This window comes from Arvicanthis niloticus, chromosome 12, assembly GCF_011762505.2.
Source record: "Arvicanthis niloticus isolate mArvNil1 chromosome 12, mArvNil1.pat.X, whole genome shotgun sequence".
In the NCBI taxonomy this organism is placed as follows: Eukaryota; Metazoa; Chordata; class Mammalia; order Rodentia; family Muridae; genus Arvicanthis; species Arvicanthis niloticus.
The window spans coordinates 3,281,619-3,301,845 of NC_047669.1; the positions used below are offsets into that span (position 1 = coordinate 3,281,619).

The 20,227-nt window shown below is 47.2% G+C and overlaps 1 protein-coding gene and 1 pseudogene across 5 annotated transcripts; one reads left to right on the forward strand and one right to left on the reverse strand.

Annotated features, from left to right (window-relative positions):
* Positions 1–1,520: 1,520 nt before the first annotated feature.
* Lrrc74b (leucine rich repeat containing 74B) lies at positions 1,521–20,090 on the reverse strand. Of its 5 annotated transcripts, none has more exons than XM_076942569.1 (9): positions 19,782–20,085; positions 18,924–19,066; positions 18,471–18,603; positions 17,513–17,719; positions 12,443–12,552; positions 11,543–11,658; positions 8,416–8,494; positions 6,597–6,692; positions 1,521–4,056 (listed from the first exon to the last, which is right to left on the reverse strand). In XM_076942569.1, exons 1-9 carry the CDS (start codon positions 19,942–19,944, stop codon positions 3,976–3,978), a joined length of 1,128 nt encoding a protein of 375 aa, XP_076798684.1. In that variant the 5' UTR covers positions 19,945–20,085; the 3' UTR covers positions 1,521–3,975. The 5 variants fall into 5 exon arrangements, with proteins under 5 accessions (XP_076798684.1, XP_034371529.1, XP_076798687.1 ...); XM_034515638.2 differs by having other exon boundaries at positions 19,809–20,082; XM_076942571.1 differs by lacking the exon at positions 1,521–4,056 and adding an exon at positions 6,109–6,376 and having other exon boundaries at positions 19,782–20,086.
* Positions 1,601–2,508, forward strand: LOC143433997 (uncharacterized; annotated as a pseudogene).
* Positions 20,091–20,227: the final 137 nt, after the last annotated feature.

Here is a 20,227-nt window from a genome sequence, read left to right on the forward strand (position 1 = left end):
ACACACACACACCGGCTTAATTTTAATATGCCTTAAACAGTGCAATGGCTGGGCACTTCCAAACCTCCCTGTGGCTAACATATTCTCCCCTCTGATATTCCTGAATATTTTTAATTTACATTTATATTTCATCTCTGCTGCCCCAGACCCAGTCTGAGGCCACTCTTCCCCAATTCTTTCATGGCTGGTTTGCTGTCTGCCACAACTCTCAAGCTTGCAACCTGTTCCTTTCCTGGCATGATGATTCTAAAACCTCCTTCTTCTTGGGGTTCCTTGCCTTGGGAAATCTAAAGTCCCACCTCTGTCTTCCTGCCCAACCATTGGCCACCGGCAACTTTATTTACCAATTAGAGCCAACTGTGGCCAGGGACCCTCAGCATCTTACGGGCAGATGTGTAGATTCCCTTGTGATTTGGGGAGCTGAATTAACACAATTAACATTACAACCAATACACATAAGTGGCTCTAGACTGAGAAACAGAATTGTAAAGCAGAATTTCTTCAGTATCTGGAATAGGCTTTGCAACTCAACAAGACATGTAGTTACTGGTCATATGGAGAGCACTGAGAGCCCTTGGTTAGAAATATTTGAAGGGCTTGCTGTAGGGAAAACAGAATTTAGTGACTCTATCTACAAATTTTGACAATTTGCAGAAAAATAAAAATGTGTATCATCGCTTCTAGCATTTCTTGGTAAATTGACAAAGGAAAAGAATACGTTTTGTGACAAATCTAACCAGCTTCTAGCATCTTAGGATACAGTGCAAAGCAAAAGAGAGAATTCAGTGAAATAACCAAGACGCTGCTGGTGCTCACAACGCCAGGATTCGGAGCAGGCCCTGGGAAGGCTCCTCTCCAGCAGCCTCAGAGCGAGGGAGCCAGTGGGCAACATAAAGTCGCTGAAGAAATGGGATGCTGTAACTCAGATGAAGGTATGTGGAAGGACCCCTTCTGGGACTTTGAAACCTCAGATGCCAAAGGAAGCAATGTCTCCGCCCTCAGCTGAGGATGTATCTCCACCTCCTGCAGCATGGTCCTCTCCACCTTTGCCTGGGGAGCTAATCCTTTATCATCTTGGTAACAGAAGTGACTTTTCCCTAAAGGAGGTGCCAAGAATACTGACATTTCCCAGGGCCCTCCAAAAGTTGCTTGCTTCACCTTAAATGTGATCATAGATCTAGAGGCAATTCCCGAGGGTAGGTAGAGAGTAGTCCATGAGGAGGTATGTTACACCACTAAAGAGGTTAGTGAATTTTCTAATTCATTCAGCAGGAATCTGAGAAATATGTATGGGAATGGATTTTTCAAAGTGCAGGAATGCAGGGCTGGTGAGTTGGCTCAGCAGTTATGAGCCCTGATTGCTCTTCCAGAGGTCCTGAGTTCAATTCCCAGCAACCGCACGGTAGTCACAACCATCTATAAAGGGATCTGATGCCCTCTTCTGGCATGCGGATGTATATGCATCAGAGCACTCCTACAATAAATAGATTTTTTTTTTAAAGTGTGGGAATGCATAAAAATGTTTTTATCAGGCTGAGTTTATTGATATGGGTCCAGTGAGTGGAGATTCTAGGTTTATCATGGAACCTTACACAGTTAAAAACTGCTTTCCCCAGTCCTTCCCCAGAGGGACCTATGGCCTTTTTAAAACAAGAGTGACTCTCTATACTGGGAAAAGGAAACAACCAGACTTTTCAGAATCTATGGAATACTGGTTCTGAATTGACACTAATTCTGGGAGACGCAAGAAGCATTATGGCATCCAGGTAGTTGGGGCTTATGGAGGTCAGGGTATTAATGGAGTTTTCACTGAAGTCCATGAACTCATTCTGTAGTCATTTTCCCAGTCCCAGAATATATAATTGGGACAGACAGACTTAGAAGTTGGAATTATTGTCGCATTAGTTCCCTGATCTGTGGAGTGAGAGCTATCATGGTTGGCAAGGCCAAATGGAAGCCCCTGGAGTTGCCTCTACCAGGAAACACAGTGAATCAAAGACAACATATTATACCGGGAGGAATTACAGAAATCTGTGCCACCTTCAAGGACTTAAAAGATGCTACCATATCTCCCTGTAACTCTTCTATATGCCCAGTGCAGAAGACAGATAGATCATGGAAAATGACAGTTGAGAATTGCAAACTCAATCAAGCAGTGACTTTGACTGCGGCTGCCATACATACCAGATGTGTTGTCTTTACTGAAGCCGACTAACACATCTCCTGTACACGGTGGGCAGCTATTGATCCAGCAAATGCCTTTTTCTTGGTCCCTGTCCTTAAGGACTACCAGAAGCATTTGCTTTCAGTTGGCAAAGCTATCAGTACACATTTATAGTTTTACTTCAAGGCTATATTACTGTCCAGCTCTGTGCCATAACTTTATTTGAAGTGTTCTTGGTCATGTGTCTCTTCCATAAAATATCACAGTGGTTTACTATATTGGCAATAGCATGCTGCTAACCAAGTAAGCAGAAGGTAGCAACTACTTTGGACTTCTGGTCGTGAAGTTCCCATTATGAACTGGGTATTAGCTGACCAACCAAACCATTAAAATAGGGCATGCACAGCAGCAACCCATTATCAATTGAAAGTGACATATATATATTTTAATGATCAGGCCCAAGCAGGTCTTGAAGGCACAATCAAGTTACATGTAGAAGTTGCCTAAATGCCTATGGTTTCTGTTCCTGTTACAATGCCTTCTGCTCTCAAGCGGTTACCTGTAGCCTCATGAGGTGTGCATATGATCAGACAACTGAGGAGGGTTTAGGCAGGCACCACCCAGAGGTGAAGAGTTGTAGCATTTCAAGCCCTTTCTGGGACAATTCTGAGAGACACTGGAAAAGAGAAGTCTTCACAGTAAACAGAATTTTGGGCAGTACATTTGGCCACTTGTCTTGTTTGTAAGGAGAAGTGGCCAGATATACGATTGTTCACTGACTCACAGGCTGTAGCTAATAGACTGGCTGGATGGTCAGGGACTTGGAAAGAACATGATTGGAAAATTGATGAGAAAAATATCTGGATTTGAAAATTGGTGATATAGACATCTGAGGACAAAGTGTGTGGCTAGATCTTTTTTAACCAGGATTGTGCTATGTACCCCTGTCTGGTCTTAAGTACCATGTTTCTGACTCAGTCTCCAGAGAGCCAAGCATGTGCCACTAACACTCTCTCTCTCTCTCTCTCTCTCTCTCTCTCTCTCTCTCTCTCTCTCTCTCTCTCTCTCTCTCTCTTTCTCTCTCTCTCTCCTTCCCTCCCTCCCTCCCCCCCCCTCTCTATTTTTTTTTTTGAGACAGGGTCTTATGTAGCCCAGGTTGGCCTCAAACTCAATTATGTTATAGAGGCCTTGAACTTCTGTTTCTCCTGCCTACACTTCTCGTGTGCTAGAATTATAAGCATACATCACCATGCTTCTTTAGATGGTGCTATAGAATCAGCCAAGGGTTTCCTGTATGCCAGGCAAAAACTACTGAGTCATACACCCTTGCCAGTTAACCGTAGTTTTTTGATGTAGTCCTGGCTGTTTCTGTAGAGCAAATTAGTCAGTTGACTAGGCTGAAGCACATGGGTGATTTTATAATTCAGAATGTAATGATCAGTTGCCTTCTAGTGTGTTGTGATCGTTCATCTTCTTGCAAGAAGAGCTTGGGAATTCCATTTGCATATTTCCTTTATGTTTTGCTGAACAGAGTCACCAGAATGTGAGCATCTGGGTGACATGGTTATCATGGATCTTGTGTTCAATGTTGTTCATGGGCAGATATTTTGGTTGAATGAATGAACCACAGCAAATGAAGCCAGATTATGGAGGATGCCAGAAAGCAGAAAGGAAGATATACATGTTGTGTATTGAATGGGCAGCAATGTGGATGTGAGAGTCGCATATTAGAGGCGAGACCAGAGTCACTTGGTGTAGATGCTGGCTGAGATGGGGCAGAGGCTTGTGGCCAGTCTTTTCTTCTGGAAGTGTTAATGCTTTATACAGAGTCCTGGAAGAATTTCTTTCATGGAGCTGGCGAGATCATCACACTCTCTGTTTACTTGGATATCCTAAGAGAACATTGGGACGTGGTTACGAGCCCTTCTGAGGATTTGATTGTTCTCATTTGTATTCCCAGGTTTCAGAGAAGCTCTTTCAGGTATTTTCTCTCTTGTGGATGACAATCTCATGACCTCCTTCCCCCAACTATTAAGATAGGAGAGTTCATATACTTTCATATTTGATTGTTAAATATGCAAGTTGGTTAAATTGTTTGGGAAAGGGTTAGGAGATCTATCTTTTTTGGAAGAGGTGTGTCACTAGGGGATGGGGACTTGGGTTTTCAAAATCCCACACCATAACCAGTTAGCTCTCTCCCTGCCTCACATGTGTGGACAAAGATGTGAGCTCTCAGCCACTGCTCCAACGTCACGCCTGCCTACTTGCTGCCATGCTCCCTGCTGTGATGGTCATGGACTCACTGTCTGTCACTCTCTGAAACCATGAGCCCCAAATTAAATGTTTGCTTTTTGTAAGTTGCCTTGGTCATAGTGTTTTGTAAGAAATACAAAATTAATTAAGACAGGTGCATTCAATTTCTTGATCTGGTTTTTCTTACATGAGGGCATGCTATTTGATAACTATATTGAATCTGTGTAGCTTTCAATTCATTTTTGTTGTTTGTTTGTGCTTTGAGACAAGGTCTTGAGTAGTGTAGTCTAGCCTCAAACTCACAATGTAGCTGATGATAGCCTTGACCTTATTCTACACCTGTCTCCAAGTGCTGGAATTGAACCATAAAAAATTAAACTAACAGGCTGAAGAGACCAGTGCTGATGGAGTCTCATGTAAGCACATTCCTCTTTCTTATTTTATTATTATGTGTATGAGTTGTTTCATTGCATGTATGTCTGTTCACCACATCCATGTCTGGAGGAGGGCATTGGATCCCCTGGGGTTGGAGTTATGGATGCTTGTGAACCACTGTGTGAGTGTTAGGACTTGAACTTGGGTCCTCTGGAAGACCAAATTTGATTCTCAGCACCACATGGCAGCTTATACGAGTTGGTAACTCCAGTTCTAAAAGGTCTAGTGCCCTCTTCTGGCTTCTGGGCACCAGGCATGCGGACAGTGAACATACATACATACATACATGCAGAAAAAATATTCATAATAAAAGCAGATAAACCTAAAAATTATACAACTATTAATGGATATAAGATGTCACTATGTTGCCAAGACATCTCTGGAGCAACCCCCTGCCTCATTCAGTAGGTAGGATTTAAAGGCGCATCCCACCACAGGCAGCTTTATCTCATGTTCATGGTAAGAGAAGGTGGGCATTTGTCCCACTTCACATAATGATAAAACTCTGACTAGATCTGTAAGCACATCCCTCAAAGCCGAAGAGAAAAATCTAGCCTAGTCAGATTGACAACAGGCAAAGAGTTAAGTATGAGGACACAGGGGAAAACTGCAGCTGCAACTTGGTAGCTGTGCCTCCTGCCAGTCAAAATGCCCTTTATGCTTAAACATCCTTACAGCTATAGTTAGGATGTCTCTACTATACCAGAAATCCAGGTATCAGGGACTGCTCCCTCACATGTGCAGTAACAAAGAGTCTCTATCTTAAAGGTTGCATGTCATCATAATGTCACTTGTACTGTGGCCTTGGCATGTACCCTTTTGTGAGCTTTTCTAGAGGATCTTGGTGTCTTAGTTACTTCTCCATTGCTGTGAAGCAGCACCATGACCAAGGCAACTTATAAATAAAACATTTCATTGGACCCCACAGTTCTGGAGGCTTAGAGTTCATGACCATCAGGTGGAGATCATGGCAGCAGGCAGGCACCGGTGGTGCTGAGCACCACAGCATTGGTGGAGAGGGGGAGTGGGAGGGGGAGAGGAGGAGGAGGGGGAAGAGAAGGGGAGGGGGAGGGAACATGTTAAGTGGGAATAGTGTGAGTTTTTGAAATCTCAAAGCCCAGCCCCAGTGGCACACCTCAGCCACACCTTCTGATCCTTCCCAAACAGTTCCACTCTCATTCAAACCCACCACATTCCACTCCCTGCCCACCATAGTCTTTTGGCCATATCATGACACAAAATGCATTTAGTCCAACTTCAAAAGTTCCCATAATCTTTTAGTCTCAAGACTGATTAAAAGCCAGATGTAGTAGTCTGCCTTTAATCCCAGATCTTGGAGACAGAGGCAGGCAGATCTATATGAGTATACAAAAAAGGATACAAGACTAGCCTGGTATACATAGTGACTTCCAGGACAGCCAGGGATACATAGAGAGATTCTATCTCAAAATAAAATAAAACAAAACACTCCTTCAAAATTTGAAGTCTTTCAGAGACTCAAGGCAATCTCTTATTTGTAATTCCCTGTAAAATAAAATTTATATTATGTATTTCCAACATCCAACGGCACAGAGTTGGAGTGGCTTTCTGACACACATGCCGGGGTTGGAATGCCAAGTCTATCAGGCAGTGCATCTGGGCAGAGCACTATAACTGACTCCCACTTCCTCCCTCTAATGTGGGCATGTCAGTAGCTCACAGAGCCTCTGGCAGCTCCCTAATGATGCAAACAAGAAGCTCTTACAGACACGTCCAGTAGTTCTAGGGCAGACCATTTGTTGTTCCGGACAGACTTAAGGATGCCGACGTAGCCGTCACAGCGAATAGGATTCTTGGAAATCTAAGGAAGATGCATACAGTACAGCACTCGAGCTTTTATGGTAGCATCTATAGTCCCAGCACTCAGGGGGTAGGAGCAGGAGGATTCACAGTCCCATTTAATTACCAAGTTAAGAGGCCAGTCTAGGGGCTGGAGAGATGGCTCAGTGGCTAAGAACACTGCTTCTCTTCCAGAGGACCCAAGTTCAGTTCCTAGCATCTACATAGTGGCTTTCAGCTGTCTGTAAGACTAGTTTCAGGGGATATGATACCTTCTTCTTGCCCCCAAGGGTCCCAGGCATGGACACAGGCACATAGACATACATGCAAGCAAAACACTCATAGATAAATAAATCTTAAAAAAATTAAAACAAACAAACAAAACACAAAAAACCAAAAGTGCTGGAGAGGTGGCCCAGCAGTTAGGACACAGGATCCAGGTTCAGAACCCTCATGGGGCAGCTCACTTGTAACTCCAGTTTCAGAGGATCTGACACTCTCTTACAGCTATACCCTCAGACACACATATACACAAAATAAGTAAATGCTAAAAACAAAACTAAATTAAACTAAAAACAACAAAAAAGAAGGTTCATGGCAGGACATGTTTCTGATTGAGAAAAATCACGGGGTATTGGGAGGGCTGGTGAACTATGTCTATAGGACCCATGGAGATGAGGAGAGAGGGTCTGGGAGAAAACTCTCTGAAATGTGGAGGAGAGAAGGGTGAGCTCTGAGCCCTGTCTCTCCTTGGCCTATTCTAAGAAGGAAGGTAGTTCATCCATGTAGGATTCTGGGATTCACTATGACTTGGTGACTGTCTAGCAGGTGGCTGAGAATATGGACCCAAGCTAGAAATAGGTCTTGGTTCCATGTCACAGGAGGTGAAACTGCTAATGAGCGAAGAAGCTAAGAGAGGGAAGCCAAGGACCATGCAGAGTCGGGTGCACCCATCCCCCATGCAGAGTGGGGTGCGCCCATCCCCCATGCTGGACAAGGACCATGCAGGGTCAGGTGCGCCCATCCCCCATGCTGGAGGATGCCCTACTTCTCGTGTGTCCCTGGCCAGCCACACACATGTTGGTACAGCTAAGACCTGCTCTGCCTCACCTGGCTCCTTCCCTTTTGTCTCTGCAATTACTCTGTCTAGGGTCCCCTCTCACCACCAGCAAACCTGAAGAAAGAAACCTCTGGATACAAAAGGCATGTCCCAACTGCGGCCAGTCAGTACCTCTCAACCCTCATCCCCAGAGCTGATGCTGGGTTCTAGCAAGGACAGGAGTGTTATAGGGGAAAAGATGAAAGTAAACCAAGGGGCTCTGTTGACTGGCTTTCCCACAGTGGGGCTTCTCTGAGCCAGAGAAAGGACCACAAGGGGTTGTTACAACAGCTGGAAAAGCCTGGTCTGCAGAGTGAGTTCCAGGACAGCCAGGGTTACACAGAGAAACCCTGTCTCAAAAAAAAAAAAAAAAAAAAAAAAAAAAAAACCAAAAACAAAACAAAAAAACAAAAAAAAACCCCAATCAATCAATCAAACAAACAAACAACAGCTGGAAAAGAGTGGGAAAGAGGAGTCAGCCAGGGAAGGGGTCATGAGAAGCCAGGAGGCCCCTCCCAGGGAGCCTCATCTGGACTCGGGAGCCCATGTGCTGTGTCTGCAGTGAGAGACTGGTGGATGAAAGGACTGTACAAGAAGCCACAGGGACAGTCTGTACTGGAGCCTCCCCTACTAGTCTTGAACTTACAATAAGAATCCGCAGCGTCTGGTTAACTTGCAGACCCAACCCCAACTTCAGGGCTCCTGACATGGAGATTCGGTTGTTTCTGCAACAAGAGAGACATATGTATCATAGTTAAAACATGAAGCCAGCCTAGGTGCCCAGTGATGGATGGATGGATCAAACGTACTGTGTACACTCAACAGAGTCTATTCAGCCATGAAGGAGAAAGAAGCACATGTCATTTGAAACAAATGGATGGAACAGGAGGGCATTGTGTTTAGTGAAATAAGCCAGACGGAGAATGCTGGAGAACAAACTTTCTCTCATACACAAACACTAGCAGTAACAACAACAGCCTGGAAGATACACTCTAGCAATTCTTAGAGCTTGGGAAGGATAGAAAGAGGAGAAAGATAAAAATAAGTAAGTAAATACATACATCCATAAGGGAGGCTAGGTGGGGTCAGTGTGCTGCATACAGGCAGGCATGTATGGAGCTGTCACATACAGGCAGGCATGTATGGAGCTGTCACATTTAACCCTATTAACAAGTTAGAAAGGAAAATATGAACTTTCCAGTTCACAAGCTCAGTGCCTCAGAGCCTCTACTGGAGTTGCTATTGCTTCTGGCAGCCTGGGTTTCCACTCATGCCCAGTCTCACATACACATCTCTCATACACATCTCAAAGCTGTGTGTGCTGCCCCATGGTGGCAAGCACACTTAGAGTGTCCTCCCTGTAGTAGGGAGGCAGTTTGCTCCTAGGCTTTCTGAGCTCAGAAGATGCTTCCATGCGTTTTATGCCAGCTGGCCACGCATATGAATCACCACAGAGTGCAAATTTCCCCCTCCAAATTTTTGTCTCGAGAGCCAGGCCTACATACCTACATAGTGTGGACTCCTGCTTTCTACACCCCCACCTCAAAGACAGTCTGATGTATTCCAGACTAATCTGTAACTCCCTATAAAACTGAGGATGGCCTTGAACTTTTGATTTTTCTTGCTTCTACTTTCTAAGTGCTAGGTTTTCATGTGAGGAAGACACTGGGATTTGAGGCTGGAAAAGCCACTGAATGCTATTTGCACAGATTAGTAAGTAGCTCTTAAGGGGCTTAGAAAACAGCATGACTAAGGTAAGACCTTCTGTGCTTCAGAGATAAAAGGGAAGTTTTCTCTCAGGGTCAGCACCAGAAGCTGATCTAAGTCAGCCAGACTACACCTCAAGTGGCAGAACTTGGCAGTATCAGCTGTGGAGTCCAGGCAGTGCTGGGGTTGAAGGCATGGCAGATGCTTGGCTGAGGAGGCCTGCAGAACAGCTGAGGCTTCCCACCTTGTGCTCAGAGTCCCTGTGGTGCGGCCTCAGAATATTTCAAATGTCAGGACTGCGATGTCCACCAAGGAGAGATGCAATTGTGTGGAGTCAGCCTAGGAAGACAGCTGTGTGCTGTAGATGGTAAAACTGAAGAGAAGGGGCCGTCTGAGCCCTCTGGAGCTTGGTAGATTATGAGTCTCAGATGCCGGCCATAGCCGCAGGATTGTCTTTTCACCACTGGACTTTCCTTTTACTTAGCTGTGATTGTTTTTAATTTACCGGTTCTTCCCACTTGGAATAAGAATGTTTAAGTATGTAGCTTGCTTTTGATCTTATAGGAATCTAGTTACAGACTCTGGATTTAAATTTTTTTTTTAATTTTTAAAATTATGTTTGAGTGCAAGTACCTGTAGAGCTCAGAAGAAGCCATAAGGTCCCCGGAAGCTGGCATTGCAGGGAATGTGAGCCATCTATCTGGGTGCTGAGAACCAACTTGGGTCCTCTGAAAGAGCAGGGAATGCTCCAAACTCCGAAGTCATCTCTCCATCCCCAAGAGACTTTGGCTTTTAAGGAGACTTTGAACTTTTAAAGAGATCTTGGATGTTTAAAGTGTTGGGATTTTTAAAAATTATGTACCTGAGCATTTTGCATGCACCATATGTCTACCTGCTGCTCAGATCAGAAGAGAGCTTTGGATACCCTGGAACCAGAGTTATGGGTTATTGTGAGCTACCACACAGCTGCTGGGAACCAAATCTGGGCCCTTCGCAAGAGCACAAATTCTCTTAGCCACACAGCCGTCTCTCCAGCTCCTGGAGTGTTACAATTTTTAAGGACTACATTTTACATAAAGTAAATATGAGGCCTTGGGGACCAAGGATGGAAAATGATAGCTTAAAGTGTTTGTGTGCCAAATTAAAGGATGGATTGATTGTACCAGTCAGTTTTTATTGTCAATTTGACACAATCGGGTTGCCTGGAAGCCTCCTGGGAGGAATCATCTCGATTGGCCTGTCTGCAGCACGCCTTTGAGGTTGTCTTGATTGTTAATTGATGTAGGAAAACTAACCCTGAATGTGGGTGGCGCAGCAAATAAACTGTCCAACGGGAGAAAGCTGTGGAGACAGCGGTGAGCACCAGATGGAGCAGCTCTGCCCTCGACTGTGCCTGTGACGAGATTCTCTGAAATGCCAACCATAACCATGTTGTAAGCTGAATAAACTGGTCCTCTAAAACCGCTTCTAAGAAGATCAGCGTTTCACCACAGCAACAGAAATGGAACCAGAGCCGGGCAATGGTGGCGCACGCCTTTAATCCAGCACTTGGGAGGCAGAGGCAGGCAGATTTCTGAGTTCGAGGCCAGCCTGGTCTACAGAGTGAGTTCCAGGACAGCCAGGACTACACAGAGAAACCCTGTCTCGAAAAACCAAAAAAAAAAAAAAAAAAAAAAAAAAAAAAAAAGAAAAAGAAAGAAAGAAAGAAAAAAGAAAAAGAAAGATGAAACCAGGAGTAAGATACTAGTCACAGACGACTCAGACAACTGAGCTGCATCCCAAGCCCCCAAGCAACAATCTTGAGACAGAAGGACAGAACTGAGTGCTGTAGGATCAAGGTTCAAGCCACACGAAGCATTGTGGGCAGCAGTCAGATCACTGCATGCAGCCTAAGTGTCCCCCTCCCGCCCCCAACACGACCATGCACATGTGCACAGCGTGCCCCCCCACCCCCAAAGCGACCATGCGCATGTGCACAGTGCCCCCCCACCCCCAAAGCGACCATGCACATGTGCACAGTGTCCCCCCCCCCCACTGTCCCCAACGCGACAGCCCTTTTTCCTCACCTCATATTTAGCTCTTCTAACACACTGTTGGCCTTGAGGGCCTCACCTATTGCACAGGCGCCAGAGTCTCCAAAGCCGTTATGAGAGATGTCTAGGACCTTCAAGAATATATTTGCCTAGAACACAAAGAGCAGAGACATGAGCTCGCATCTGATGCAGAAAGCAGCAGGGCCAGGGTCACAGCGTCAGAGCCTAGGAGAGTCTGAGCAATGACTAAGGACAGACAGTAGAGGTCCTGAAACACTAAGAACTCTCAGGCCAAACAACCTGAAGATCAGCAGAGGATGATGGGTAGGTTGTGGATATTTCTCCTAGATGAGATGCCGTGACCAGATCCTCACCTATGGAAAAATGCCCAGGGCAGGCATCCTGGGGCCCATTGACTTGGTGGCAGGGTGCTATAGGAGCCTGTGATGAGGTCAAGAGTGAGTGCTCTGCCCTGCCACCTTCTGGGGCAGGAACCCCAGCAGTCAGGTCCTGTAAAAGGGGGAAGATAGTGACTGTCATTTCCTAAGGCCCTTGTCACTGGGGACAGTGAAGATGCCTCATGAAACCCTGTCAGGGCTTGACCAATACATTTCCAAGGTCTGTAAACTTGTAGGGAGCCAATGAGAGGGATGTGGAAAAGCACTGGCGTGTGCGAACACTGATGTCACAAGATAGCATAGATGTCCCCCACAGATGAATGTGATTTCCGGAGCAGGCCGCTGACATTTATCTGTGAACCCCTTAGGAAATGACATAAGAGTTAGTACAGTGTATGATCATTAAATGGGGACAGAAAAACAGGCCATCAAAGATGCACATCTAAGGTTCATTTCCAGAGTTAAAACATCAAGAACTAGCTCAGGGGAAACTTCCCAAAGGACAGGCAGGGCTGACTGGGCAAGTGTCTCATACCTCCAGGCCTCTGGCAAATGCAATGGCCCCCAGGCCTCGAAGGTGATTCCAACTCAGGTTAAGCTCTGTGAGTCCTGTGTTTTCTGCCACCGCAGGTCCAAGTGTCTCTCCTGAGGAGCACCAAGAGATTTTATAGCAACAAACAAACAAACAAACAAAAAAGCCAACAAGGAAGCAAGCCCACCACCATCATAACAGGTTCAAAAGCGACCTGATGCTCACTGTGTGCCACAACTGCAGTTTTGTTGGAGGATCACAAAATCCAGTGTGTGCCTGTGTGGGTCTGTGTGTGTGTGGTGTGTGTGTCTGTGTGTGTGTGTCTGTGTGTGTGTGGTGTGTGTGTGTGTGTCTGTGTGTATCTGTGTGTGTATCTGTGTGTGTCTGTGTGTGTGTGTCTGTGTGTGTGTCTGTCTGTGTGTATCTGTGTGTGTATCTGTGTGTGTGTGTGTCTGTGTGTGTGTCTGTGTGTGTGTGGTGTGTGTGTCTGTGTGTGTGTGTGGTGTGTGTGTCTGTATGTGTGTGTCTGTGTGTATCTGTGTGTGTATCTGTATGTGTGTGTGTCTGTGTGTGTGTGGTGTGTGTGTGTGTCTGTGTGTATCTGTGTGTGTATCTGTGTGTGTGTGTCTGTGTGTGTTTGTGTGTGTGTGTCTGTGTGTGTGTCTGTGTGTGTGTGTCTGTGTGTGTCTGTGTGTGTGTGTCGGTGTGTGTGTCTGTGTGTGTGGTGTGTGTGTCTGTGTGTGTGTCTCTGTGTGTGTGTGTGTGTTTAGAGTCTTGTCCTACAACACAAACAGGTCTAGAACTCACTCTGCACCCAGCCTTGAACTCTGGATTGTGTTGTCACCTCCATTGTGCTGAAAATACACACAAGAGCCACTATGCCCATCAAAGAATCCACATATGATTGGGAAGATATGAATTTAAACTAATGAGATTCTAGCTATTCTAATCTACAATAAAAAAAAAAAGGGTAGTGATGCAGTGGTCGAGTTAGTGGGGTCTGGAAGTGAGGATAGAACAGGTAACCTAGAATCAAGAGACTCACATGTATGCACACATGGTGGAGAGAGGGAAAAGCAGCCGTGTGGATGCTGGAGCTGGCGAGAGGCAGGCATAAGTGGGTGCAGAGAGACAGGAAGTAAGGGAGGCTTGAGGGAGTCCTCAATGCTAAGCCAAGAGGTCTCTGTGTGGTTGAGGCCCCAGACTGGCTGAGCACCCCAGAAAGATTCCTATTGGCTAGTGAGCACCAGCAGCGGTGAATGGAGCTGCTATAGGAAATGGGTGGAGCCATTACAGACTCAGCACTCATCATGGGCAGGGGTTCACCCTTCAGCCAGCTTTCCATCTAGTTAGCACTGGTGGGTATGCTGCCAGTTCTCCACAGCTGCAGCTCCATCCATGACCCACTCTGGTCCTCTGTGGGGAGCCGACAGAAGGCTGCTATCATCCATCCTTGCAGCCATCTTGAGCCATATACCCTGACAAGAGACTTGATTACAATAGCCTACAACAGCTGAGCACACTCTGATAACATCTTGTCTTAGATACCCAGGATCTTCCCTTGGGTGTGTGAGACTTAAAGGTGTGTGACTTAAGGGCATGACTTAGAGATCAGATTTAGATAAGACCTAAGGGCATGATTTAAAGGCGTGACTTAAAGGCGTGGCTTAGAAGTGAGACATATAAAAGGCGAGAGGCAGACAGAAGAAATCATTATTAAGTATTAGGCCCAGGGAGTAGGCACTTGAGACTCAAGACAGGCAACTATTATTAGGCACTTGGCACTTGGAGGAAGAACTTGGAATTAGAGTAATAGGTGCTTGAGACTTGAGACAGGCATTACTTATTAGGCACTTGAGACAGAAGAAAGCAACTAGGAATTAGACACTTGTACTTGGATGAGACTCGAGACTAGAACTTGGAACTGGAAACTTGGAACTTGGAGGCACTAGGGACTAGGAACTAGGGACTAGGAACTCAAGACTTGGGACTTGGACTAGGAAGAGAGACTGAAGAATAAACAGGATTGAATCACACTCTGTCTTGTCTCCATTCTTCAAGTCCATCCTCAGTCTCTCTCTTGCTGAATCCCCGACCCATGGACCGGAGCAGCCTGGGGCAGAGCGGCTCTCAACATTTTTGGCCCCCAAACATGGGGCAGCTCGGGCCGCAACAGTCATCCATGTTGGTACCCTGTTATCTACCTGGCCAACCATGTCTCAGCCTCATAACCTGGGTTTGCAGACTTTGTCCCAGCTGGGGTCGTTCCTCCTCCCACCCCCACCCCAAGCCGTGTTTACTGTTGCTCTACCTTCCCATACTAAGGTGGCCTTGTGACCCCTAAGGTTTCCCCAACTCTGAATTTAGTCTGCCTGGCTGATCTCTGTAGCCAGACTAGAGTCCCTTGGGAATAAAATTTGGCTTCTTCTCATTATCTTGGCTGCTAAAAAAGAAAAGTTGGTTTGAAGTACTCAGAAGGGCAGGGTGTGGTGGTCCACTCCTGTTATCCAAGCATACAGAAGGCTAAGGCAGGAGGATCCTTAGTTCAAAGCCAGCCTGAATGCTATAGTGAATTCCAAGCTATCCTGGGCAGCATAGTGAGAACTGGTCTCGAAAACCAAACCAAATTGAACTAGATCAAACTAAGATTGTGTGTGTGTGTGTGTGTGTGTGTGCACATGCATGTGCATCTCTGTGTGCGTGTGTGTCTCTGTGTGTGCACATGTGTATGTGCATGTGTGCGTGTCTGTGTGTGTGTGTGTATGTGTGTAGACAGAGTGCTTCCAGCCACCTTCTTGGCTAGCACATGCAGCAGCAGACATATTAGTACTGCAATTGACACCTCTAGGTCCTCAGACACAGAAGCACACACCTTGCTTGCACACTGTTAAAGCCGGGAGAGGACAGCAGGTGTCCTCTAGTCCCTCTTTTTTCTACTGGTCTGTAATGGCAACACTTTACCTCTGTGATCTACCCATCAAGCATCCTGTGAGGCCCACACCTGAGGTAGGCTCTCTACTGGCACAGGTCGTGGGTGATTGAGGCTCAAGCCCCTTCACTGCTCAGATTACTACTTCAGATCCCCACTTGGAGAAACAAAATAGACGGAGCCGACCTGTTCTCCCCTGCGTAGTGTCATAGGACTTCAGATTCTAGCCCTCTATTCCCATCACCTCTGTGTCACTTGCCTGCTCTAGTTTGTAACTTATATAATAAGCCACCTGAAAGGCCCTCCTGTGCTGTAAAGCCTTGCTCCCTGGGCTGCAGGATGACTCATGCTCCCTGGGCTGCCCAGGTGGCTGCTCTCACAGAGGATCCAGGCTTAATTCTCAGCACCCACATGCCTGCTAGTGGCTGACAGCTGAATGTAAATACAGTTTCAGGGGATGTGATGCCCTCTTCTGGCCTCTGTGGGAACTGACACATGTAGTACACAGACATATGTGCAGGCAAAACACTCATACACATGGAACAAAATAAAGTCTTTTCGAAAAAGCTTGGTCCTCCATGTTGGGATGCAGCAGATGAAAATAGCTAAAGGTCTTAGGGCACTGGGGTCCCCTCGGGAGATCGTGTGACCCCAGTCTCTTCCCTTTTGCCAGCTGAGTGGCTCTTCTCTAATGTTGGCTCAGCCACAGGCCAAACCATCAAAAACGGAACTCTCGAAAACTATGATACCCAAATGCATTCTTTTCCTTTATAAGACAGTTGCCTGCAACATTCATTACAGCAGCAGCAAGCTGGCTACTCAGTTCTCAAGTCCCAGAGACACAGCCACTGTTAGAACTGACCTGAGCTGCTTCTTCACTTCCATGGACTTCCCACAACTCCAGAGCCAAGGTTGGCACTGCTCCACTCGATTGTCTAACCAGTTTGGGACAGACCAGAAATTCCAAAACTCCTGCTTAGACAGTTTTTCTGGTATGTCCACTGTAGTGCAGATACATTGGGCATCTAAGAATTCCTTCCAGATGCTGAAGAAGTGTCTGAGAAGCTATGAGCACCAGCTACTCCTCAAGAGGACCTGAGTTCAGTTCTCAGCACCTACATTCACTGGCTCATGGCCATCTGTTACTCCTAGTGCCTAGGATGGTATGTCCTAGCCTCCACAGGCACCCGCACATATGTTGCACACACACACACACACACACACACACACACACGTAAAAAAAAGAAATTGCTTCAGCTGATCCAGGACCTGAGTGGCCCTTTTATGTTACCAGTCTGCCCCAAGTCTCTAGGCTCAACTGATCTTCCATGTAGTTGAGCTTACACGTATGCCTAGCTCTGGTTTATATGGCTGATTGGCACATTTAGACATGAGTGACATAAGTGGATATTTATATTCTTAGCAAAGCATCCAGCCCATGCAGAGGCACCGGGGAGACAATGACTGGGTCAAGGTAGCCTTCCCATGTCTTTCCTAGCACTTAGCTCCTTCCCACCCAGTGTTGGTGACTGAACCCAAGATCTCACACACATAGGACAGGTACCTTACCACTGAGACCTACTACAAGCCCTTTTGCAAAAGCATTTGGGATGAAACCTCCATACCTTCTGCCATAATCTACAGACATATTTCTGCTTTCTTTGCAAAGCATTGCCTGGTCATTCTCCCCTAGACCATCAGCCCAGCCACACTGGTGTCTACCAATCTAGGAACCAGACCTGCATGATAAGAGTTCATCACCTGCATGATCTTGCCATGGCTGACTCCTTTCTACCCAAGCACAGATTTCTGCTTAAACATCTGCCCCTCCACAGCAGGTGGGTCCATTCTTTTCTAGAATCATACATTGTTTCTTAGGAAGGTCACTAATTACTGTTAGTGTATAAAGTCCGGAACTTTGTTTTGTTCATAGATAGATCCTCACAGCTGAGGGCAGTGAGATATGCCTGGAATTAATTGAATTCCGTGGCTGGAGTGGAAGAACAGCCAACGGAGGTATGGTGAGCAGAAGCCAGCACATAGATATTCTCAGGCAGAAGCTGGGCGCAGTGCTGTCCATTCCCCTCCCCTGCCACCAGGGGGCGATAAGTACTCATGACCCATGACTGCCCAGACCTTGTTACCTGCCAGGTCATTAAGCTGATTATAGCTGAGGTCTAGAGATTTCAGTCCTGTGTGGCGCAGCAGAAGAGTAGCGAGGTGCTGGGCTGCCTGTTCCTCCAGCCTGTTCCCTTGTAGCTGCATCTTCTGAAGAGTTGTGTTTAAGGCAAGGGCAGTGCAGATCGCCTGGAGCCCTGCAGCTCCAATCTGATTCTCTGACAGGTCGACATCTGAGGGCAGCAGCACTACCTGGTCAGTGGGACCCACAGCCAGGTCCCACCCTATTGTACTTCCCTACTTCTCACAAACCTCCAAGCCTGAGGGAAAGGAGGGCCTTTGCAATCTGATTTATCTTGGGGCAGCATGGTGACAGCTTTGCCACCCATTGGCTGGGTCACCTTGGGTCTATGGTCTCCCCATCCCATGATTGTCTGTGAAGAATGCTGTGATAGCAGGTCAGCTACTCTGTGATGGTCGCTGTAACAGCGTAACCTCCTGTCTATCCGCTAGGGACTGGCGGTGTAAGCGCAGATGTTCACTGGGGTCCACTTCTGTCGTTTCCTTTGATGTTTGCCGCAGCCCAGAGGCTTCCTGATCACCTTACAAGCTGAAAACAGGCTCAGCGATTGCGCTGCCTGCCTGGGTCAGCGCATGCTTCGTTGGTAGAGCTGGAAGCAGCCTCACCCAGCCCCCTCCTTGCCCTTCCAATTCTTCCTTGTGCAGCTCCTGCTTCTCTGTGTTCTCCCTCCCTGCACTCAGGCACTGGGAGTCTACCACATGCATGGAGGGGAGGGTGCTCACCAGGGAGAGGACAGTGAGAGGGTCAGGCAAAGAGCAGCTCAGCACTGGCTAACCGCCCAGCACGGCACACTCAGTCCACACTTCTTCCCCTTCTGTGATGAAGACCGTCCTAGCAACACCCCAAGAAAGAAGGCCTGGAGAAGGAGCCACTTCCCTGGGAAAGAGGAAAGCACTACCCACCAGAGATAATGCTGTTCTTACGCAGGACATCAGCCAGAGCCTCAGCTCCAGCAGCACAGAGCCCATTGTCCTGAAGATCCAGACGCTTGATGTAGACATTAGAGGTCAACACAGAAGCCAAAGCCCGGGCCCCCTGAAACAGAGCAGAGAGGGATGAGAGCCAGAGAAACACAGCGGCCTGAGGAGCCTGGTCCTTCCCTGAGCTGAGACACAGCTGGCCATAATTTCAGTTTAAATCCCCAGAGCTCCCACCTCCTCCAGGGAACATGAGCTTCTCCCTCTAGGTGCCACCTGATGTCACTTCCTGGAGCCTTCCTACAGTCCCCCCTCACCTCTGTCACCCCGTCTTGAAGGCTTGGGTGATGAGTGTCTGAGATGGAATCAAGGACAAGATGGCCACTATCTCCTACATCCTTCCTGCCAAGTGTGGTTCCAGTGTCCCTCAACAGATACCTGGGGCCCCAGGCCACGGTGCCGAAGGTTCAATTCAGAGGCACTTCCTTGGTGCAGAAGACAAGAAACAGGCACAACACCGTTGGCCCGGCAAGACTCCAGATAGAGGGTAGCCATGACTGGTTCTCCAAGTCCGTGAGTGCCTAGCAGTAGATGGGAGACAAAGAAGGAACTAGTCGCCGGCATAGCCTGGACCCTTTCCTAGCCTTGCCATTCCTTCCTGCACTGGCTACTGTGCATTCCAGGTGGGGACCTCCAGGCTGAAAATAAAATAAGTCTTTTCTCAAAGCCACCAAGCTAATCAGGGAGCATTTACCTAGTGCTGAGATGTTTGCTGGCCTCATCTGACTGTGTCCAGGTATCACGAGATCACCCCTCCTCAAGCGCACGCACACACACACACACCCCACCACCACCACCACCAAATTCAGGCTCCAGCTTGCTAGTTAAGGATAGCCTTGAACTCAAGGCTTCAACCATGCTAAGTAAGCACTCTACAAACTGAACTATATTCTCAGCCTGCAGGTCATAACGTCTACATAAACATCTTGGAAGCTGGGGGTTGGAAACAATTCTAAATTCAATATAATCATTAGCTAAGTTTTTCCTATAGGTTGTAACACCCAGCCCCAAACTCTTCCAGTTTGAGACACAACTGCCTGGCAGGGTGTTTCATTTACAGGTTTTCTAGAAGACAGCTCTAAATGTTGGGCTTCCTCACTCCTCCAGGAGGGCAAGGGCTTGAGGGGTATCAGGGGTATCATCCCACTGGGGAATGCGACCCCACTGAAGAGTGGGTTCCGTTCCAGCGGCCCTCCCACCACTTTTACAGGAGGATCTTCAAGTGAGGAATCTAACCAGGACCGCATGCGGAGGATGAGACACCTTCTGTTTCCAGGGCAGAGTGTGACTCTGCAGTCCAGGGCTTCTTGGCCTCCAGGGTCTCTGCCTGAGGCCCAATGGCTGCAGCTTCTCCCTCTTGATTTTCATTCTTCTGAACCTCCTCGCAAGGACCCATCATGTTTACTCTCACTACCCAGTCGGGGACACAGCGGCCTAGAGCACACAGCTCACCGCCTGGAACTCTTCCCAGGGATGTGGGCGGTCCCTCTGGCCTTCTTGACCAATTGAATCTGATCTACGGACAACAGGTGGTCTCTAGAGCCAGTAACGGTGCTCCCTCCTACCTCATGGTCGTCCTGGGAACCGGGTTTTGTTTGCAGAAGAAACACAACCTTGGCAAGCTCTTTCCCAGGGCTGCCTACGGCACATACCGCTGCCATGCACGGGGGGGGGGGGGGGGG